Source organism: Tamandua tetradactyla, chromosome X (genome assembly GCF_023851605.1).
Source record: "Tamandua tetradactyla isolate mTamTet1 chromosome X, mTamTet1.pri, whole genome shotgun sequence".
Taxonomy (NCBI): domain Eukaryota; kingdom Metazoa; phylum Chordata; class Mammalia; order Pilosa; family Myrmecophagidae; genus Tamandua; species Tamandua tetradactyla.
This window is the reverse complement of record NC_135353.1, coordinates 46,956,030-46,979,640: the sequence shown is the minus strand read 5'-3', so window position 1 is coordinate 46,979,640 and position 23,611 is coordinate 46,956,030. Positions and strand designations below refer to the sequence as shown.

The 23,611-nt window shown below is 37.5% G+C and overlaps 1 protein-coding gene and 1 pseudogene across 3 annotated transcripts; one reads left to right on the top strand and one right to left on the bottom strand.

The window, feature by feature from the left end:
- Nucleotides 1–1,706: 1,706 nt before the first annotated feature.
- LOC143671587 (sodium/potassium-transporting ATPase subunit beta-3 pseudogene) lies at nt 1,707–2,627 on the top strand (annotated as a pseudogene).
- A 3,336-nt stretch (nt 2,628–5,963) lies between these two features.
- Nucleotides 5,964–21,306, bottom strand: UPF3B (UPF3B regulator of nonsense mediated mRNA decay). Of its 3 annotated transcripts, none has more exons than XM_077146647.1 (11): nt 21,098–21,306; nt 19,957–20,063; nt 19,672–19,778; nt 16,915–17,013; nt 15,450–15,560; nt 14,021–14,064; nt 13,361–13,543; nt 12,908–12,946; nt 10,936–11,096; nt 10,348–10,642; nt 5,964–6,968 (listed from the first exon to the last, which is right to left on the bottom strand). In XM_077146647.1, the coding sequence occupies exons 1-11, from the start codon at nt 21,134–21,136 to the stop codon at nt 6,819–6,821; spliced, it is 1,335 nt and encodes a 444-aa protein (XP_077002762.1). In that variant the 5' UTR covers nt 21,137–21,306; the 3' UTR covers nt 5,964–6,818. The 3 variants fall into 3 exon arrangements, with proteins under 3 accessions (XP_077002762.1, XP_077002760.1, XP_077002761.1); XM_077146645.1 differs by having other exon boundaries at nt 20,981–21,300; XM_077146646.1 differs by lacking the exon at nt 12,908–12,946 and having other exon boundaries at nt 20,981–21,293.
- Nucleotides 21,307–23,611: the final 2,305 nt, after the last annotated feature.

Below are 23,611 nucleotides of genomic sequence, written 5' to 3'. Positions count from 1 at the left end.
CTCTGCCCCCTCGCTCACTCTACTCCAGTCACTTTGGCCTCTTTGCCATTCCTGGACCAGGCCAGGCACACTCCAATCCCAGGGCCTTTTCATATATTGTTTCTTCTCGAAGGCTCTTCCTTCAAATATTCCACAAGGCTAAACTCCCTCAATTCCATCTCAAGTCTTTACTCAAAACTCAAAATTCATCTTCTCAATGAGACCTTTCAACCCCTGCCCACAAACATATCCTGCTTCCTTGCTTTATGTTTTCTCCGAAGTACTTGTCACTTTCTAGCAATACATATTTTACATATGTTTCACTTTTCTTTCCACTTGAATGTAAGCTCCATGGAGACAGGATTTTTGTCTGTTTTGCTCACTGATGTAATTCCAAAGCCTATGTAATATGAAGGGCACATGGCATGTACTAAAACAATACTTAGGGAATGAATAAATGAATGAATGATGGTGACCTGAACTAGGGCAGCAGGAGGATGGAGAGGAGGGAGATAGATTGGACAAACAAAATATAATGAATGCTGTCTGATTATCCTTTTAGCCAACGTATGAACAGATGGATAAAAAACATAATGGGGGGGGCAATAAAGGGTAAAATGAATTGGGTAGATGGAAATACTGGTGGTCAATGAGCAGGAGAGGTAAGGGGTATGGGATGTATGAGTTTTTTCTTTTTATTTCTTTTTCTGGAGTGACCAAATGTTCTAAAAAATGATCATGGTGATGAATACACAGCTATGTGATGATATTGTGAGCCATTGATTGTACACCATGTATGGACTATATGTGTGTGAAGATGTGTCAATAAAAATATTTTTAAAAATATATAATGAATTCCTGGCTATGGGGAGCGAGAATAGGGTCAAATATGACCCTCAGTGCCTGAGTGGATAGTTGGTGAACATTCTCTGTGATATGGGAGTGAAGGTTAGAGGACCTTGAGTTTGGGACCTGAGATTGCTTGTGGGTAATCTGAGTACAGATGTCCAGTGGGCAGCTGGGTATGACATCACAGAAGTGGTCAGGGCCTGGAGATAGAGGATAACATTAAGGTCTGGAAATATAGATAATATATCATTTTATTACAATAGTAATAAATAATTTATTACATATTTACCCATGTCTCCCATAGTAAGAATTTAATACATATTTGGAGAGTGAATAAATGAAATGAGTTCTGTGAGGTTTCTAAGAAAACCTCTAAGGATGGCTAATCCTATGTACCTAGCTGTCAGCACATACTTTCTAAGAATGCACCATGTGTAAGTTTATCTTTGCAATCCTGCCTTCCCTAATGACATTAATGGTCATAATAAATTTTTGTGGTGTAAAGGACACCCTTGAAAGAAAATTATGGGCAGCCCCCATAAAAATATACAACATACTGTGTTCTAAATGCCAACAAAGCTACAAAATTCCTTTAACTAACTCTTTCTCTATGGAATTATTTTAAAGACAAAATCTGGGAATAGCATAGAATGTTAGATCTTAATCTTGTAATCAGAGTTAATTACAATCTCAGGTCCTCATGTATGCTTGCTGGGGGAAGGAGGCCTGGTTCCTGACTTTGAAGGCATTAAAACCTCATGAATGGGCCCGGTGCGGCGCGGCGCAGTCGGCTCGAGTGCTCACCGCAGCCAGGGTCTCGGGCCGTCCCGCCCTCCGCCGCGGTCGCCGGGCTGCCCGCCTGAGCCGGAACGCCCTCCGCGCCGGTCGCCGCCTCCGCCCCCCCGGCCGCAGCCTGCTCGCCGTCCCCACACACACCATGACGAAGAAAGACAAGAAGCCCTTCAACGAGAGCCTGGCGGAGTGGAAGCTCTTCGTCTACAACCCGACCACCGGAGAGTTCCTGGGGCGCACGGCCAAGAGCTGGGGTTTGATCTTGCTCTTCTACCTGGTCTTCTACGGGTTCCTGGCTGCACTCTTCACGTTTACAATGTGGGTTATGCTTCAGACTCTGAGCGATGAGGTTCCAAAATATCGTGACCAGATTCCTAGTCCAGGACTTATGGTTTTTCCAAAACCATTTACGGCGTTGGAATATACTATCAGTATGTCTGATTCAGGTTCCTATAAAGCATACATTGAAGACCTTACTAACTTTCTTAGGCCATATTATTTAGAAGAACAGAAGAATCTCACAGTCTGTCCTGATGGAGTACTTTTTGAACAGAAGGGCTCAGATTATCATGCATGTCAGTTTCCTGTTCACTTACTTGAAGAATGCAGTGATGTGAAAGATCCTGATTTTGACTATTCCCAAGGAAAACCTTGTATTCTTGTGAAAATGAACAGAGATGGAAACGCAGCAATTTTATCAACTTATCCACATGATGGAGTGGTAGACTTAAAATATTTTCCATATTATGGGAAAAAACTGCATGTGGGCTATTTACAGCCAGTAGTTGCTGTCCGGCCAGTCTTCAACTCGAACAGTACCAAGAAAGAGACGACAGTTGAGTGCAAGATTGATGGGTCACCCAACCTAAAAAACCAGGATGATCGCGACAAGTTTTGGGGACGAGTTGTGTTCAAAGTCACAGTGAATGCATAGCATTAGTAGGGTATTTCCACAGAGTAAATTTCCTGTTGTCTTGTCTTCATTCTGTATCAGTTGGACCTGCCACTCTAGACGTGGCTGCCTGTTGCCTCTGCTGCCCTTTGAACCAGTGTAGAGACGCCTGACCCCCAACACCTGGGGTGGGGGTTGTGTCCTGTTTTTTTGTGGTTTAATTGCCGGGTGTCTGAAACTTAACATGCTGTGCTTTGTAAATATTTTATGGATTTAACACTGGTTAACTGTCGTATTTTGATGCCAACAAGTTTTAGGGATAAAATGATAAAACAATAAATGGTACCTGACCAACATCAAGTGACTTTATAGCTGCAATGAATGTGGTTATGTAGAGACCCCTGAGAGAAGTTCTATATGTTGAGGAGGAAAAAAGAAAATAAAAATGGTTTTGAAAGTGTTAAAAAAAAAACAAAAAAACAAAAAAAAACCTCATGAATGCCCAAGCCATCCCTTTTCACTGCCCTGGCCATACCCACCCACACCTCCTCACCCCATTTTTTCCTGCCTACTACCCTTAGCATCACTTCTCTCCCCAGAGCAGTGAATCCCCCATGACTGTAAGCTCCATAAAGACAGGGACCTGTATTGTTCAGTACCATATTGTCAGCATGAACACACAGGAGGTGCTCAACAAATGTTCAGATATCCAGTGTCTGAGTTCTCTCAATCCCAAGTCTTTATTTCAAAAGGGTAACAGAAATCAAACTTTTGTCTGAAGAAAAGTGGGCAAAAATCAAATGAACTCTCTTGATTTTCTGTTGTCCACAACAGTTTATTTTTTTCTTGTTTAAAAAAAAAATGTTTTAATTGAAGAGGAAATAAATGCATATGGCAAAAAGCACAAAAGGTACAAAAGGATGTACAATAAAGTCTCACTCTCATTCACGTTCTCCAATTCTTTTTTTTTTTTTTTTTTTTTTACAATTCAATGATTCTTAGTTTATTTACAAACTGATGCAACCATTTCTAGTTTAGAACATTTCCATCACCCCCTTCCCCCTCCAAAAGGATTCTCATTCCCATTACGGTCTCTCCTCATTTCCACCCTCAGTCTTGGGCAACCAGTAATCTATTTTCTGCCTTTTTTACATTTGCCTTTTCTGGATATTTCATATAAATGGAATCAAACAATATTTTCCTTTCAGCATGTCTAGCTTTTTTCAATTCACATAGTTTTTATTATTTTTTATTAATTTTTAATTTTTTTAAAACATAACAACATATAAACAAACATTCTTACCATATGATCATTCCATGCTTGTTATATAAACAATAACACATTATCATCACATAGTTGTATATTCTATTCACAATCACCTCTCAGAACATTTGCATCAATCCAGAAAAAAAAATAAAAAAGAAGAAAATTTGAACATACCATACCCCTACCCTTCCCCCTCACCGATCACCAGCATTTCAATGTATTAAATTTGTTTTAATATTTGTTCCCTCTATTTATTTTTAATCCGTATGTTTTACTCATCTCTTGACAAGGTTTTCACAATCACACAGTCACATTGACATAGTTTATTTTTATTAAGAACATGAGATTATGATTTATGAGGAAGTGATTCAACATCCCCCCCTTCTACACACACACACACACACACACACACACACACACAAAGAACAAGGGAGCAATAGAGAAAGAAAGAAAGGTTGCATAGTGGAAAAGGAAGTCAAATCAAGACGCATTACAAAAATTGCTTAGCAGGAGGGAGGTCCCTCCTCTAGTCTCTCTAGTTGATCTGGTTTGGGGATTTTTCTTCAGCAACAGTTGGCAGTGCAGGAACAGGAGGCTCTCACATCATGCCATGTCACTACAGCCCTTGTCACATTGTGCACATATGCTCTAATTGTTTCTAGTTTTTCTCCTGCCACCACTGGACTGTGAGTTCCTCAAGAACAAGGACATGTTCAATTTCTTGACCTCCAGGGCCTGGCACATAGTCAGCAATTAGCAAATGTTTGCTAAATGAATAGAGTGGAAGAAATTTAAGAGGGATGGGGGAACTGTGGTTTACCCTGAGTTGGACTGGCAAAGCAGGTAGAACAAGAGGTGCTGACATGAAAACAGCTTTGAAATGGCTGGCTACGGGGTCCAGGGCTGTGTAATGAGGTGAGTGATGCCAACTCGTGAATGATGGCTCGTTCAGGGGTGTCCCCACCTCCTAAGCCAACTCCTCTCACTTCTAATTTGGCTTCCATTTTCATCTGCCTTCTCAGGAAACCTATACTATTGGTTATCATTTCCCTTCGGTATTCATTCTTTCTCTACTAGAGCTTTCCTTCTGGTTCCTAAACATTCTATGTTTCTCCTATTTAAAACAATCCTCCAAAGACACTGTTCATCCTATGTGCCAGTTATTCCCATTGCCAACCTCTCTAAAAAGTTGTCTATGCTGTTTCCATTTCTTCATCTCCCAACTATTCTTCCAACCCAATCTGGCTTCTATTCCCCATCATTCTGTCATCAATGATTTGTAAGTCACTGAATCCAATGGCCTTTTTTTCAAGCATCATACTTGACCTTTCAGCAGCATACCACCCTGTTGGCTACTCCCTCTAGTTCTTGAAACTCTCTTTTCTCTTTAATTAACACAGTCTTTTGGATTTCTTTCCTACTCTCTGGCAACTCATTCTCTATCTTGATAGATTCATTTCCCTACCTGCACACTGTTAGAGTTCTTCAAGGCTGGGCCTTAGGTGCTTCTTTTCTTACTTCGCTCTCTCCCTAAGTGATTGAATTCATGCCTGTGCCTTCAAAGACTATGTAAATAATAGATGAATTCCAAATCTGTATCTCCAGCCCAAATCTCTTCTCTGATCTCCAAGACTTGTCCAACAGCCCCATCTCTATTCCCACCTCTCCCTCCTGCCTTACTGTAACATGGTTTCTGCCCCACCAGTTCACTATTGACTGCCAAATCCAATGAACACTTCACATTTCTTATCTTCCTTAAACTCTCAGTGGCATGGGACATTGTTGACCATTCCCTTTCTTCCGGAAAAGTTCCCTTTACTTATTTTAGTTCTCTCCCAAGTGAGGATCATTCTCTTTCAATCATCTTCAATGGCTGGTTTCTAAAAGCTGAGGAAAATATAAAGCAGTGATTTATTACTAAGGGCAAACTGGTACAGTGTTATGAGGAGGTGGCAGGATGAAAATTAAGCCCCAGCTCAAGGATGTTCTCCAAACATTTGGGTTCTTACGGAATAAGAGTAAAATCATGATTGATCCTCTCCTTGGCAGGCAAAATAAAAGCATGCTAGGGAAGGCTGAAACTACTATCACTCATTTCCTTTCAAAATTCCCTGGTTAATTCATTTACAAAAGTTTAATTTCTCAAAACTAAGAGCTACTTAGTAAAATTAAAACACACACAAATTTATACTTGAATGCTGTTGACATTTATTGACATCAATTGCAAAACAAGCTAAGACTGAAAGGTGTTATTTAATAGGAACAAATGTTGGTGACGTTTTCTTCCCGAAGAGGGTATAGACTCAGATCATGAGACCTAAGATAAAATAAAGACTGGATTGTCAAGAACAAACAATGGCTAAATTTTACCTATTAATATAAAAATGCTAAAGGCAAATGAGACATTTCAAAATAGTCTTTATGCTAAGCTCATATAAGCAAACAAAAAACTAAAACAAATCCTAAAACTTTAGGACATAGGATACAGATGTAACATGACTATTTAAATTTATGCATCAGCAAAAATTTCTTATATCCTTCACTGTACTTGTACTACAATCACAAGATTGTTGCTTCTACCCTAAACAAACTCAACAGCTTATCACCAACAATGCTACATAAGTAAATCTGAATAAGACTTCAAATTACCTTCGCTCCACTCAAATTAAGAAAATTCAATCCGGGATTGACAAGATCTTTTGACTTTAGATCCAGTTCTCTTATTTGCTCTAGTGCCATACATAATTAAGTTCTCACTTGACATTTCTAGTCTTTAATGGCAATGCATGTCACCTCCCTCATCTTTTCCTTTACTTTAAAATTAATTTGTACAAACTGCAAAAACAATGAAATTGTACTTCAAATTCTGAACCTGCCATCAGATTCTTGCTTTGACACAAAACAACTCCTCTGCAATGTACCTCACCAGCACAGCGACCCCCTTCTTTCTATCCTTTTGCCCTGAAGGCACTTCTGGATTGCTTAATAGTGCTCTTTGGCTGCCTAGACAGTCAGGACACCTAAGGCCATTTAGACTCGTCACTCCTCTCCACCCTCTTTTCTATGACTAATACCACTTTCCTGCTTTTTCTCTATTGTCAGATCAGCAGACTTGGTGCTGTCATCAGGGGGACACAGTCGATTTCTGCTTCGCGCTCCTGGTTGGTAAAGCTGCATTGCTGGACGATCCTAAAGTATAATAAAATATGTTAATATTACAACATCACTACTAAACTTTTACATGGGATCTGCAGAGTCATATATTTTGTATTAAGATTAACCCCAAACAATTCACAGAAGACCAAAAATGTGAGGGTGTGGTACATGATAGCACTGATGATTAATTTGCTTTCAGCTGTCTGCCTTCCTCTCCTGTACCTCCAAAGGAAAGCAACCATTCATATCAGTACACTTAATCTGAACCATTAAGGAGTTGAGGAATGATTAGAATACAAAAAATTAAAGGTCACTGGAAATGTCTACAAAAAAATAGGTTAAGGAGATTACAAGAGTTGAAAATCATTGGGGATTCCATATACTTCTGTTACTTTAACAAATATGCAGAATGCTTTTATGAAGATAACTATCACACTAATCATTTTTGTATATATTTTTTGAACTTTGAAAAGCTGAGAGTCTTTTACCTTAAACAGTTTAATTTTAATAGTGTTTAATTTGCCACGACAACATGATTTGTTTTTAAATTCAGGTATGACAATATAATACCTCAACTTGAGACTACTCTGGTGGCACTCTGGATCTCAAATTCATAAATAAGTCTCAATAAAGTCATCAGTTCAAGTAATATGTTTGGTTTATGATAATATGATCTTGGAAAAATTTTTGCATAGGGCTTTTTTAGAATTCAACAAAAAATTGCATGAGCCTTCCTTAACCTTTCTGATTTATGAAAATTATCTTTGAAGCATTATTCTTTTTTTTTTCTTGGAACATTTGCATCTATTCAGACAAATACATACCATACCCCTTACCCCTTGCTTTCACTGATCACTAGCATTTCAAACTAATTTATTTTAATATTTGTTCCCCCATTATTTATTTTTATTCCATATGTTCTACTTATCTGTTGACAAGGTAGATAAAAGGAGCATCAGACACAAGGTTTTCACAATCACACAGTCACATTGTGAAAGCTAAATCATTACAGAATCATCATCAAGAAACATGGCTACTGGAAGACAGCTCCACATTTTCAGGCAGTTCCCTCCAGCCTCTCCATTACATCTTGAATAACAAGGTGATATCTACTTAATGCGTAAGAATAACCTCCAGGATAACCTCTCAACTCTGTTTGGAATCTCTCAGCCATTGACACTTTGTCTCATTTCACTCTTCCCCCTTTTGGTCTAGAAGGTCTTCTCAATCCCTTGATGCTGAGCCTCAGCTCATTCTATTATTTCTGTCCCACGTTGCCAGGAAGGTCCACACCCTAGGAGTCATGTCCCATGTAGAGAGGGGGAGGGTGGTGAGTTTGCTTGTTGTGTTGGCTGGAGAGAGAGGCAGCATCTGAGCAACAAAAGAGGTTCTCTTGGGGGTGACTCTTAGGCCTAATTTTAAGTAGACTTGACCTATCCTTTGTGGGGTTAAGTTCCATATGAACAAACCCCAAGACTGGGGGCTCAGCTGTTAGCTTTTGTTGTCCACACTGCTTTGAGAATATCAAGAATTCATCCAACTTGGGGAAGCTGAATTTTCCCCCGTTCTCACCATTCCCCAAAGGGGATTTTTGAAGCATTATTCTCATTGAATATTCTAGCAAATTATTTCATCATTTTCAAAAGATGAAATAAATGTTAAAACAGAGGAGAAACCTGCACAGTATTTAAAGAAACTGATGATGGGGCTCCCACTGTGCAAAGATGGAACAATGTGAACATCAAGGACAATAACTTCAACAAATTGGACTATACCAAGTATTTCTAAATCCATAAGTTCTTTTTTTTAAAATCCATGAGTTCTTAAAGACCAACACAAAATAAAACAAAACCAAAAACCTCATTGATAACCTCTAGGAGTTCCTGGGATGCCAACTAATCACTCTGAACACTGGTAAATAAAGGGACAGAATCAAGTGCTTATCTTGCCTTTCTTATATAAACTGTATTTCAGGCTAACCATAGTTGATGAGGGAAAATTCTTCTTAAAGAAGAGACGATTAGCTAATAAATTCCGAAGGAAAGTCAGAATTTGAATATCAACATTTTGTAGCCCCTAATGAAATAATCAATCTAGGCAAAATCATTAGAATCTGATAAATTTTTATAATAGATGTATCAGGCTTACGCTACCTGAACCTACTGATCAACTGTTAATTAACATTTTATTTTGAAAACTCATAAATCTATAGAATCATTGCAAAAGTGGTACAATAACTACCCACAATCACTTTTCCTAGTTTCTTCATTTGTTAACATTTTGCCACATTTGCTGTCTAATGTACACCCACACAAACACACACACACACACTGCAGAACCATTTGACAAGTTGCAGACATCATGACACTTCCACCCCTAAATACTTCAACTTGTATCTTCTAACATCAAGGATATAATCACTTCAAATTACTACTGATCAAAAAAAAAAAGACTCCAGACATTATATGCTTCCTGATCTGAGACAATAAAAAGTACATAGCACCACTTATGAAACATTCTTTTCAAAAAAGTTGAATCTGAAAATAAGCCAGCCTCTAGATAAGGGGCCACCTGTTTTGTAAACAAACTTTGACTGGCACACAGCCATGCTCATTCTTTTACATATTGCTATAGCTGCTTTTTGTGCAGGGTTGAGTTGTGACGACCACATGGCCCACAAAGCCTAAAATATTTACAGTGTGGCCTTTTAGAGAAAAAGTTTGCTAACCCCTGTCCTAGACATAACTATCAGTTTTAAAGGAAACACAGAAGATAGAGGAACAAGACAGATGATGTCACAGGGATAATTAGCCAATCCAGAAGGTGAGAAGCTCTACAGGACAAATTGGCTTCTGTAACAAATAAATGGTAGAAAAACAAAATGAGGGGGAAATATTTAGAATAAAAGAGATTTAAGAACATTGCAAGAAATACAATTTGTGGACCTTGTTTAGAGCTCATAAAGAGACAACTGGTAAAATGTGAACACTGACTAGATAGGATATTAAGAAATTATTGTTAAATTCTGGTGTGAAAATGCTACTAGTGTTATATTTTTAAGAAAAGAGAACTTTTATCTTTTATAGGGAAGTATCTAAAGAAGAACTATATTTGGGATTTGCTTTAAAATAATCCAGTGGGGGTATAGGGGTGGGGAAGAGTTGAAACAAAGTTAACCAGAGTTGATAACTGCTGAAGCTGGGTGATGTCACATTATTCTTCTTGCTCTTCTTTTGTGTATGTTTGAAATTTCCATAGTAAGTTAGAAAAAAGAACCTGGCGAAGACTGAAAGAGTACTTAAAGGCTGCTTTGAAAATTCTACAATAAATAATGAGGTACCCTTTCCTTTATACTTGCAAGATAAGAAAAAAGATCCTCATGAAAATAAACAAATTTGTCAAAAAGTAGCACCTTGTTTCTGATGCGGTCTCTTTTAACCACTTCCTCTTTTTTTTCAATTTTTTCTGAGCTGCCTATCGATTCTGTACTTTCGTTCTTCTTTCCTTTATCCCGAAGTGCTTCTTTCTCTTTTTTCATTTCTTCCTCCTTTCTTTTAAAAGCCTTCTCTTTCTCATAGCGCTCCTTCTGCCTCCGGCGCTCTTCTTCTTGTCGCTTCAGTCTCTCCCTCTCCCGGAGTATGCGCTCCTGATCTCGTTCGTAATCCCTTTCCCTCTCCCTGTAGTCTCTGACACTCTCATCTTCAGGTCTGCATGAAAAACAAATCTGAGAATGAGCCTTCAAATACCTTGTAATCACCAATGCAGGAACACTGTGAATCTGAGTTGGCCACTGCAATGAGGCTGCACTTTGGGAGCGGGGTAAAAAAAACATCAGAAAACAAATCATTCATCCAGATTAAGATACGAGAATACTTTAAACCTTTCCTCCGCCCCTAATAGTTTATCATAATCCAGATAATAGTATAGGACATAGCAGCAACACTAGGATCTAGAAACACATCTAAATAAAACATACCAAACAGCACTCTTCACCACTAACCTCTTTGGCTTTTCATCTTTAAGTTCGCCATCAGAACGTCTGACCAATGTACAGCTTTGTCCACTGGCTCTCTCATCATTCAGATTCTCTTTGTCCAATTTCTTGGCTTTTTCTCTTTTGTCCAATTCTTTTTCATCTCCTTTTTCTGGCTTCTTGAGCAGCTTTAAAGAGAACAACCTTATTTTTATTCTGAAGGATGAGACATTGTCTTCTTCTATCAGGGCCTCCCATATCTGCAGATGCTCTTAAGTTTTTAAGTGAATAACTGGTACACCAGAGTAGAAATTTACTAAAAGGTTGCTAATTAATGTGAAAATGTTATCTACTCAAATGGAGTGGTTTAATCACTTTGTGGCAATAGGATCAAGACTCTTGGCTTTAAATGGGTCAACCTTTAAGTAAACCAATGCACACTCCCCAGTATGTCTTCTGTAGCAAATGAGCATTTCAGTATAACTTGATATGAACATATATCACAAATTTAAAATACTAGGTGGGTCACTACTGTTGGATTATTCTCATTTAGTACATGGAACGACAAATACCTTGGTCCCTAAAGGAGTGATCCATTGCAGAAATAATTTTGCCTTGAGTCTAAGAATAACAAATTTTCCTTATGATGGTACAATCATACTACCATTAGAGATGAATAGCAAGAATTATTTGCCATTTGATTGAAAAATCCAAATGCCTTAGATTGGTGAAGTTCCATCTGCATGGAGTAGGAACTTTGTGCTCAATGTGTGTGTGTGCTTATATATATAAATATATACACATACATATATATTTATTTATTTAAAAATAAATGTTAAAATACCATTCTAAAAAGTTCAAATTGTTAACAAGACAGCTTCTTTCTCCCACCACTGCTAGAATACACCCAAGTACTGGATATTCAGAGAGATTCTTAGGTAAAATAGAAGAATTTCAAGCCTCAGAATGAAGGGGTCATATAAAGGTTCACCTTAGGATGAAGGCATCATACAAATCACCAAGCAAAAGGTAAAGCAGCACAAAAGACTCAAGCACAAAGTATTTAAGCAGACATCCATTGCAAATGGTGAGTCCAAAATGAACACTAAGAATGCACCAGTGTATCAGAATGAGGATACCATGTGCAGGTTTCATTGGAAGTATTCTTATTTCTCTAATGAACATCTTTATCAGAGGCCAAGATGTTCATTACTCTAATAAGAACATTAATGAATGTCTCTAGCATGGCTGGCTCTACCTCCTGCCTTGCTGATACTTAGGGATAGCAAGTCAATTCATTGTGGTATAGCAGGTAAATTTATTTATTTCTGAAAGGAATAAAGATGGGAAACCACCTCCTCCTTGAGCCCATTATCACCAATAAGCCCTGTAGAGACTCAGAGAACCCTAGCCACATAAACTGCTGAGTTTTCAGAAGGTAGAAGAGGGAGACCCTTCTACCACTTCTGTGAGAGTTTCTCTTTCCCCAAAGTACTAAGGAATCGATTCCCCAGGATGTTTGTCGGAGTAAGAGCTGACCAAGCCATGGCCCCAGAGGGAAGCAGCGAGGTGGGGATCTTTCTATAGTTTTCTTCTTCCTAAGTGCAATGCATAAATCAGAATCTGCTGCTTACAGGTTCCCAGCTAGAAGCAAGATGTGGGAATTATAGGAGAGGGAAAAGCACATAATGCAGGATATTCATCTGTATTCCCATAAGGCAGTCATGAGTGGCATATAAGATGAGAAAGAGCTATTTAAGCACAATTGTCCTCTGGCTGTATATAGTTGAAGCTCTGGGTAGACAGCAGAGCATGAGGAAGTCACTTGAACTTCCTTTTAAAGAAGGTGTGTAAATAGCTCAGCTTTTAAGAAGACCCAAGTCAGTTTGAAGGGGTTTTCTACAGGTAACTCTAACACCACCACCGAAAGGAGTTATTAACTAAGACCTGTGTGTGTGACATGATACTAGGTACTCTGTATCATGTGCTTGGTCCTTACATTTTTCTGATTCACAGCTTGTAACAGAAACCTGTGTACCTGAAGACAGTGGAAAACAAACAGATGAGGCAACTTCATGTATCAAATATGAAGGAAAAGCTGAATAAAACCCATAATTAATGCCAGCCAGCCCTAAATTCTTATTTACTATGGACTGAGAGAATAGTAATCCAAAAATTGAACATTTTCAATGATAAAAATAACACAGATTTGCACTGAAGAAATGATTAGCATCATGTAAACTACTTAATCCTTTTAAATGATATTAAATTTAAAAAATACTACTATAAGTATTGTAGGAAAGTACTTTTTAAAATCAGTTCACTTCCTTCCCCCTTAAATCAAAGACAAAAACAAAAAACCCCATATTTATACCAACACAAGATATATGCATAAAGAAGAAGACACATGCAATTTTCAGCAACGTGCAGTCTGCATAAATTACTTTCATACCTTAATCTTTGGTTCATCTTTTAATTTGTCCCTTTCTGGAATTCTGTCTATCTTCTTTAGCTTTTCTATATCTTTTCGTTTCCGTTTTTCCTCTTCCTTCCATTTCCTCCTCTCTTCTTCTCTTTGTCTTTTTCTTTCTATTTCTCGTCTCCTCCTTTCTTCTCTCTTTTCTTCTCTCATTCTCTAGAAAGAAACATCAACACAAGTCTTCAAACAAGAAAATCCACCAAAATCTTAATCAATCCCGAAGGCATGGTGGGCACCCACTAAACTGGACTCCTCTTTTCTTCCTACTGTCTACAAAATGGTATTTTACCTCCTTAACACCCATCCCACGCCATTCAGAATATGAAAGGCCCAGGGCCTGCTAGTATGAGAGTCTCTTATTGCTGCCTTGCTATACTAACAGAAACTTTCAGAATATCAAGAGAATGTCTCTGGGACAAGCTAAGGACTCTCCAGGTTTGCAGAGTGAATTCCTAATCCAACAACCAGAATGAAGAAGAAGGCCAGAGAGTGAGACCAATAGGTCAGATCTTTAAAGAATGATGGTAGAAAAAGCTATTTATCTTACAGGACCCCAATGCTCTGAAAACATTTATAGAATGTGAATGAATGAAATAAAAGTATGGAGAGAAACTATAAAATCAAAAGGTTTACCTGCTTGTTTTTCAGGAAGCTCAAAAGTGGGGTTGTCTTTTTAGCTACATAAATGTAAACAGATTATTAATAATACTTATCAACCCCTCAAAAGGATTCCATTTTCTGACATTCCCTGCCACCCACCCAAGGTGGGAAAACTACACCCCTTAAACAGAAAGTTCACAAGTGTATTATTGGAACGGGCTTAACAGTATCCCATTTCAACTCTGCAGATTTAAAATACTTTTGAAAAGGTGAAGAAATTCAAATTAAAATAATAAAACTGTAAAAGAGTAATTCCCAGGGCCAGTGAGAATTAAGAGCAAAGGCATTCTCTTGTTTTATGATTCGAGTATAAATTTGTTCAAATTTCTCTGGGAGGATATTGGGGGAGGGGGGCTAAAAATATCTATCCCTTTTACCCCATAATTCCACTTCTGGGAATTTATTCTAAGGAAACGATCAGCGATAGGCTGATATTATGCAGCCATTAAAAATCAAGTTTTACCTTTTATTTGATGCTCCTTTTATCCAGGGTATGGACAGATGAGTAAAAAAATATGGATAAAAGATAAATAAATAATGGGGGGATAAGGCGTAAAATAAATTGGGCAGATGGAAATACTAGCGGTCAACAAGGGAGAGGGGTAAGGGTTATGTGATGTATGAGTTTTTTTCTTTTTATTTCTTTTTCTGGAATGATGCAAATGTTCTAAAAAATGATCATGGTGATGAATACACAACTATGCGATGACACTGTGAGCCACTGATTGTATATGATGGATGGACTGTATGTATGTGAAGATTTGTCAATAAAAATTTTTTTAAAAAACATCAAGTTTTAGAAGATATTTAAGTGTACTTTTCAATATTCTGAACAAAGTTGCCTAGATTTGAAGCTAGATTTTTTTGGGTGGGGTGGATGTTGTAGCTACATTATTGAAAATATACTTCTTTAGGATAAATTCCTAGAAGTAGAAATGCTAGGTCAAAGACTATGCTAATGCTTATAGCTGATACATTTTAGAACCAACATCCAAGCTAGGATTTCTCAAGATTTCAATTTTGCAGAAAGTAACTATATTTTTTGCTATTTTCAGACCCAAATAATTTTTTAGGAATATGAACTACTTAATCCAATAGCAATGTATCTTCAAAGGCTTACCCCTATTGAAAGGTCCATATTAGTCTTCAAAATTTTTATACTTATGTTACATTTTTGTGGCACTCAATAGGTCATAGAGAATTTTTTTCCCATCTTATCAACCTATTTTCATAATCCTACAAGGCAGGTTTTATCACCTGCACTTTATGGTAGAAGAAACAGAACCTCAGAGAAGTCAGTGACACCCCCAAGGTAATAAATCTACAAAGTGAATGGAAGTAGGAGCCAGACATAGGTATTCTGAGAAAAAGCTGTTGCCCTTAATTCCTTTTACCTACTTACCTATTAATTCTCTATTTTTTGCTTCTATTTCCTCTAGCAATGTCTCTGGAGTAGAAGTCATTTTCTCATTATCTGCAGCATAACTTTCCAAAAACTTTCTATACTCTGGATCTAAATAATCAATAAAGAAAACAGAAAAGCAGACTTTAAACAAAATAAGGAATATTATCTAGGATACTTATGTATCAAAGAAGATAATTTTCTACTTCATAAAAGATTGGAAAATACATCAAATCATATCCATACAAGATAGACTAAATTTTACTGAGGACTTATTCTCAGAACTCCAATTACTGATACCTACCATGAGAGTTTTGTATAACACAGGTATCAGGGAAAATGAGACATCATGCTTTATAACAGACACACTAGGCATGTCATATAATTTCCTTTTAAATGTCATTGTTCCTACTAATCCCACTTACAGGAGAACTAAAAGGTATAGCCACAGGATCTTCAGAGGGTATTAAACATTGCATGTAAGCAATCCCTACATGGGTATATCCCACTGTAAGTGAACTTAACATGAAAACCAAGTGTCCCTAAAAGATAAATCATGGGGAAATCCTAGATGTGGCACCGGAAGTGATGATAATTCTTGGAGTTTTCCTTAGACACCTAATATCAGAAAGAGTAACACATCTGAGTCATTATATTGCTTTTATTTGGACTTTCTATGCACTGTTGAGCATGTCACTTGATCCAGACTTCTGGATCTGAATACATGATATAATCAGTAAGTGGCTGTGTGTTATTTGGTCCTTATTGTGTTTTCTTTATAAAATACCAGTTACAGAAGTGAATGAGACATCAAACAAGATAATTCTAAAATATCAATCTGATATAAAATATCGGGGCCAAGGCCTTATCCAAAGAACAGAAAAAACTGGTTACAGAGAGCTTTACCTTAAATGGCAGTTATTCCTGTTTGTCATTTCCTATACGTCAGTTCAACCTAATTATTGTAGGTAACTGCACAGTCAAAGCCTAGAAATAGGATTGACCACTTCAGCTGCTTTATATTAAGTTATTCAGACATGGAAAATTTTCCATCATGGCTCTCAATAATACACCTTTTACTTATATAAGGATAATGAAAACTAAACGTCAATCATGAAAATGTTAAGAGATCTCAAGAAACAGCTGTTATACTTTGAAACATTTGATTTTTTCCATTGTCTTCTAATCAATAGACTTATGGTGGTTTGCAACTCAATAATTAATACTATACTACTTGATTATGGAGACTGAAATGCCACCAGCAAAAGAGAGTGGAAACTCTTTGCAGGAAACCTATCTCCATTCTAACAATTAAAAACACCTCCTTTGGCAAACATTTCTCATTAATTTTATTCAGTATACTTTCTTATGCAAAGTACTGGGGTCTAACTAGCTTTCACAAAGGTAATATTAAAAAAAAACAAAAACACGGCAATAGCATTACATAACTATAGCTATAGCGTACCATCATCAATAGTCCCAACTTTGGTATCTCTTTTCTTAGTCTTCTTTTTTGCAGCTTTTTGAAAGGGGGCAAATTCTACTATAGCAGGATATTCTTGACCTATTTAGAAAAAGGAAAACAACACACCTGCTATAACAAAGAAAATGTCAAAAGTGGATACAAGTGAGTCAACCCACAGTTTTCTAGGGCCTCTTTGATGACACCTCTCAATGAGCATAAAACACACTGACACAACTAGAGTCAATATGGTATCAGAGGAGTCCAAATGTCACACTGACAACATAATGAAAAAAATGTGCCAGGAAAGAAAAAATATTTATTTAAATTCAACTTCTAAAATGTGATATTTTGATATGTGAAACCTAAATACAATCTAATTTTCAATAAAAAAAAATCAGAAATATCCAGAATAGGTACAGCTATAGAAACAGAGAGTAGATTAGTGATTGTCTAGAACTGGGGGAGGGGTGAGGAGAATAGAGACTAACAGCTAAAGTATATGGGGTTTCTTTGTGGGGTTGATGAATGGTTTCTAAAATTAGGTTACAGTGATGGCTGCACAGCCCTGTGAATATACTAAAAACCACTGAACTGTATACTTTAAAAGGGTGAGTTTATATGTAAGAATCTCAATAAAGTTGTTATGTAAAAAATATGTATCAGTTCCCAATCAGAGAACAGTGTCGCACAAGGTATAAGATATTATCTTTAGATCACTGGCATAGAGGCAAGCCAGAATGAAATAACAAGAATTGGCCAGGAGGCATCACAAAGCAGTCATGGAAAAAACATGATTCTGGAAATCCTAGTGAATGTAGAATCAGATTAGGTTAATAACTGTGTTATATTTTAGGAGAGGATAGAGACCATTCTGTAGCAGAGGGAAACTGAAGATAGGCTCAAAAAAACACCAGAAGGGAGTTTAGACCACGGGGGATCCTGAATACCAAGTTAAGGAGTTTGAACTTTTTTTTTTTTTTTTTTTTTTGCATGGGCAGGCACCGGCATGGCAGGGAGAACTCTGCCTGCTGAGCCACCCTGGCCCGCCCTGGACTTTTTTTTTATATGATTGCTATATCTTAAAATCAGTATTTTCAAAAAGATTAATTTCCTGGTAATATAATAGACTGAGTTATATATAAATGGAAAATTCTACAAGTTTAGAGGCAGTGATTGTCCAAGCATTAGATGAAGACATAAACCGTGAAAGTGTAAGTCTACATGAAAAAAAAATGTCATAAAGTGTGAAAGTTTAAGTCTGCATCAAAAAAATCAAGAATTGACAAAATTCATCATTTATTTAAATGTAAGGGATGAAAAAGGAAGAAAAGTTAAACACAATTCAGATCAGGCTAAATGATTAGGAAATCATTACTATATACTGGAATAAAGAAGCAGCTGGTTTGGGGTATTAATAAAAGTTGGCCAAACACAGTTAGCAATCCAACTTTTACTGGCATATTTGCTGATAAAGAATGAAAATTTTTTTACCATATGATTATTCCATTCTTGTTATATAATCAATAACTCACAATATCATCACATAGTTGTATATTCATTATCATGATCATTTCTTGGAACATTTGCATCAATTCAGAAAAAGAATTAAAAAGAAAACAGAAAAAAATTCAAACATACCATACCCCATACCCCTCCCTTTCATTGATCACTAGCATTTCAATCTACTAAATTTATTTTAACATTTGTTCCCCCTATTATTTATTTATTTTTAGTTAATATATTTTTCTCATCTGTTGATAAGGTAGATAAAAGGAGTTTCAGACACAAGGTTTTCACAATCACACAGTTACATTGCAAAAGCTCTATCATCTTAAAGAAACATGGCTACTGGAGCACTGCTCCACACTTTCAGGCAGTTCCCTCCAGCTTCTCCATTAACATCTTAACTAAAAAGGTGATATCTATTTAATATAAGAATAACCTCCAGGATAGCCTCTTGACTCTGTTTGTAATCTCTCAGCCACTGACACTTTATTTTGTCTCATTTCACTCTTCCCCCTTTTGGTCGAGAAGGTTTTCTCAATTCCTTGATGCTGAGTCCCAGCTCATTCAAGAATGACTTTTTATCAACTTTGAAATAATACCGAAAAAACAAAACAAACGACACTCCATTTACCTAGGATTGCAGAACTAAAGGAAAAGTGACCAATGGCAGTTTAGACATTCCCTATCTATAGCTTATAAGCAGCAGATAATAAAAAGAAAGCTAAGGTGAAAATGTTTCTTCCCTATAGATTGGATCCTCCTGGGTACAAAGAGGAACATCATCAAATTTCATGTCTTAATTACATACAAAATAGGGAGAATTCTGTGTTGCATGTAGAATACATTAAACAGTATTCTAACTGGAAACTATGGGCTATAAGGGATTTGAATTAAATAATTAAATAAATGTTGGTCCTTGAAGCAAGATGATAAGTAAATATATAAAACTTGTCTTACAAGTTCAAAGAGTCATTTATCAGTACTGCTGTTGAGACTAGTAAATAATCCAAATAACGTTATGTAATCCAGGGCACAAAATTTATTGTATGAAAAAAAATTGGTGGCAATTTCATGCAGGTGATCAAACCACAGAAATAACAGATCAATAAAAATACTCAAGGGCTGTGAAAAATCACATATATATTTAAAAGACTGCAATAAGGTTTTCACATGTGTAAAACTTTTTAAATGTTGTATATTTTACCACCCAGGATTTTAGAAACGCTATGAAGGCACTGAGGATATGCTCACCTTTATTGTCAAGGAATACATAACCATCAAAGCGATCCCTGAATAAAATAATGTCCTCTTGGTTTTTAAAGTTGATGTATGCTCTGGCATACATATGAGGATACAGACTGCAGAGAGGAAAGCAATTGTGTTAATAAACTGGTGGGTATCTGGTTGAATTACAAGTATATGTACATTAAATAAAGAGACAGTTTCAAAAATCAAATTGAAAATATTAGTAGAATGCAAAGAACAGAAGAAATCTTTTTCTAATTTACCACCCCATCCCACTTTTTTTTTTTTTACCTAGTATCATTAGAAAAAAACTCAAAATAATCATGCTCTGGCATAGGCTGAAGATGTTCCTGAAGCTGCTCCTTGGTCAAAGTGGGAGGTAATCTCCGAATCACCACCTTAAAAAAATGAATAAAGGAATTAGTAAAAATCAATTTCCTGTCAATCCTGAAGGAATCATAATCCCTAAGGAAGGATGAGATTTAAAAGTCATTACTTACAAAAACCCAGGAGAAAATATTTTCTGTAGCCTAACGATCAGAATTAGTCAAACATAATAGTAAGGCGGTTTTAAAAAAATTCCTACAAATGAGAACCGCTTGGCATTAGGAAAATCTTAGAGTCTGCTCTTAACTCGCAGTCCCGCGGTATTCTAGGTTTACGCACCATTTTTCTATTACCCATTTTTCAACAGGTCTAGTGGTAAATCAGTAAGTCAACCCTGGTCTTTTGTGGGTGCCAAGGACTCTTGATTCATTAATCTTTCTCTCCCACATCTAACACCTCCTAAAACAAAATCCTTCATTCAATTCAATGAATTCAAACTCTAACGAGCATGAAAACATTCACACCACTGCCCCCGAAATAAGATGCTCCCCATTCGCCTTCCACAGACCATTAATTCCCCCTACACTCTTCCCCAACTCGCTTCCATTAATATTGCTATCACAGGCTACTCCCGCACCTGATGTTCCCTTCACTTCCTAATAATTTTCCTCAATAAACTTTTAAATTTCCGATTCTCCTCACTGTCGCGCACCGTCTCACTTCATAATTATCATCTCACAGGTTTGACCTAAACCCTTCTCGTCTGGGGAGCCCCCCTTTTTCCTCATTCCCACGGCCGGGCTTGGCCGGTAGGAGCTCCCCCCTCCCCTCATTTCGAGCAAGTGGATGAGGCACTGTGGTGCGATTTTCATTCAGGCGAGGGAGGAAGAGGGGGACGAGGAGATGAAGAGGGCACCCCCATTCCCAGCCATCATCCACTGGCGGCGGGGCGTTCCGCCCTCTCCCCGGCCAACAGTCGACCGAGTACCTTGCTCATTGCCTCTTTCTTCTCCTTACTGCGATCCAGCTTATCTTCTCCCTTGGCACTGTCCCCCAAAGTCCCACAGCTGCTGCCGGTAGCCCCCGGCGGCGTTAGCAGGGTTACCCGCTTCTCCTTCGGCCTATGCTCCTTTTCTTCCTTCATGGCCACGGCTACGCTCTTCACAGATCTGCTCCGCCAGAACGCTGCTGCGCCGGGAACCTAACGAAGCCAGCCCAGCTCCCGTCAGAGCTCCGCCCCCAACAATGCCCCTAGTTACGAGCTCCGCCGCTCGTTTGATTGGGCAGTGCCAAGACCTCGCGAGATTTCATGCACCAGGCTTCCCTCCGAAGAAAAGTTTCAACACCTGGTGCTTACTTCTCGCACGGCCGAATCCTGTCATATCCCAGACTCCCTTGGGGCCCGCTCCTTCGCACAGGATTGGCTAACACCACCGTCTTAAATAAAAAGACTCTTTCGAAAACTACAAGTCCCGGCATACAAAGCAGTTGCCCCTTCTGGTTGAGAGAGGCCAGGGTCCCTATTTGTAAGTAAATCCAATCCTTTAATCTTGAAAGATATAGGTTCTGCGGGCTGCACTTAGCTTTGTTTTCCTCGTATAAATCCAGTGTTATCCAAAATTTGCCTTGCTACGGGAACGGCTTGTATTTTCTTGATATTCTGAAGTGTACTTTCAGAAACTTCAGTATTTTCCTTATATTGATTAGGATCCATAGCTGATTCCCAGATACTTAATAAATACTCATAAGATTTGGTATATGAAGGATTTAATATGACTAAAATATGTGAGATTTGTTTTCATCACTCGTTTATAATTTAAGAAAGGATTCTATTATTGTATTGATGCCTCACAAGGAGGAAAAAATAAAGTAAAACCTACTTTGACTTAGTTGGGGTAACCCTCCTCAGTTAAAAAAAGTCAATTATACATTATTCTTTTTTTAAATTATTTTATTTTATTTTTTTAAATACCAAAAAACACCTAACAAACACAAACATTCCTATTTTGATCATTCCGTTCTACATATATAATCAGTAATTCACAATATCATCACATAGTTGCATATTCATCATCATACTCATTTCTTGGAACATTTGCATCTATTCAGAAAAAGAAATAAAACAAAAACAGAAAAAAATTTTATACATACCATACCCCTTACCCCTCCCTTTCATTGATCACTAGCATTTCAAACTAAATTTATTTTAACATTTGTTCCCTACATTATTCTTAATAGACCCAAACTGGAGAGAGTCCAGTGTCGGTCAAGTGATGAATGATTAAAAAAAAAAAGTGCGTTGGTACGAGGAAATACACCGCAACAAAACGAACTGATATCACGCATCAGAATTGATGAATCTCAAGCTAAGTATGCTAAGTAAAAGAATGCAGACGCAAAGAGAGGACATGAGGACATGCTGTATGATTCCACTTACATGAAATTCTAAAGAAGGGCAAAATTGTAGTGATAGAAACCAGATCAGTGATTGCCAGGTACAAGGGAAAACATTTAGGGAAAAAGGGGAGAAATGGAAGAGAAAACAAATGATAAGCTAGAGAGATACACAGATATTCACATAAGGCAGGATACCAACTTAAGGATACATTAGGAGCCCAAAGCAGAAAGTTGGCTCAGTACCAAATTCCTACTTTTGCTAATGTCTAGAATATATTATTCAGATCTGTACTAAAATTTTCCCACCCCTATTTCCCAGCCTATGCTGAGTTCCTAATGCCTGTTGCAAAGACTGTTTCCCTGAATTTGTGGCCTGTTTTGCACTTTTGCTTTCAATACCTGCCTGTTCTTATAAGCCTTGCTTAAGTATATTCCTTTGACATCCTCCATAACTCTGCACTTACATCTTGGTGTATACCCCCATTTTGAATGCTCATTAGCTTTAAACCACCAGTTACATATCAGTTATTGGAAATAGAGTGTCCCAGGGCTCGGTCCTTAGAACTCTTTTCTATCGATACTCCTTTGTTGAGCTTATCCAGTCTTCTGACAACTCTAAATGTATATATCCACTGTGTATCTCTCTCTCTGAATTCCAGACTCATAGCGAATTGTTTACTTGACATCTCCTCTTGGGTATCTAATGTCTCCAGTATCTCTGAACACATTTGTTTCGGTTTCCTTGTTGCTAAAGCAAATACAATTCAATGGGTTATCGTAAACAATTGGAATTTGGTGGCTTATGGTTTGAGGTTAAGAGAAGTCTTAATTGAGGTGTTATTAATGCAATGCTTTCTCCCAGAAGACTGGAGTTGTTTGCTGCTGCCTGCAATGCTTGGACCTTGGCTTTTCTGTCACATGGCAATGCATATGGCAGACTCTCCTGGCTTCTCCTTTCTCTTCTGGGTTCCATTGACTTTCAGCTTTTGGCTGCTCCCTCTGGCTATCTCTCTTTCTGTAACCGTCCATTTAAGGCTTTCAGTGATAGGGTTAAGACCCATACTGATTCAGCTGGGCCACACCTTAATTGAAAAAACCTCATCAAACATTTCTATATACAACAATTCATACCCACAGGAATGGATTAAGTTTAAGAATATTTTTCTTGGTTACATAGCTCTAAAACATCACAACATCCAAAACATAACACTTGATCTTCCCC

Excerpts from the sequence above, each read along its gene's own strand:
- UPF3B (XM_077146645.1), bottom strand. The coding sequence starts at position 21,136 with ATGAAGGAAGAAAAGGAGCATAGGCCGAAGGAGAAGCGGGTAACCCTG. Across the intron at positions 14,065-15,449 it reads AAAAAATAGAGAATTAATAG|CTAAAAAGACAACCCCACTT; the intron begins GTAAGTAGGTAA and ends ACATTTATGTAG. Across the intron at positions 13,544-14,020 it reads GCTTCCTGAAAAACAAGCAG|AGAATGAGAGAAGAAAAGAG; the intron begins GTAAACCTTTTG and ends GTTTCTTTCTAG.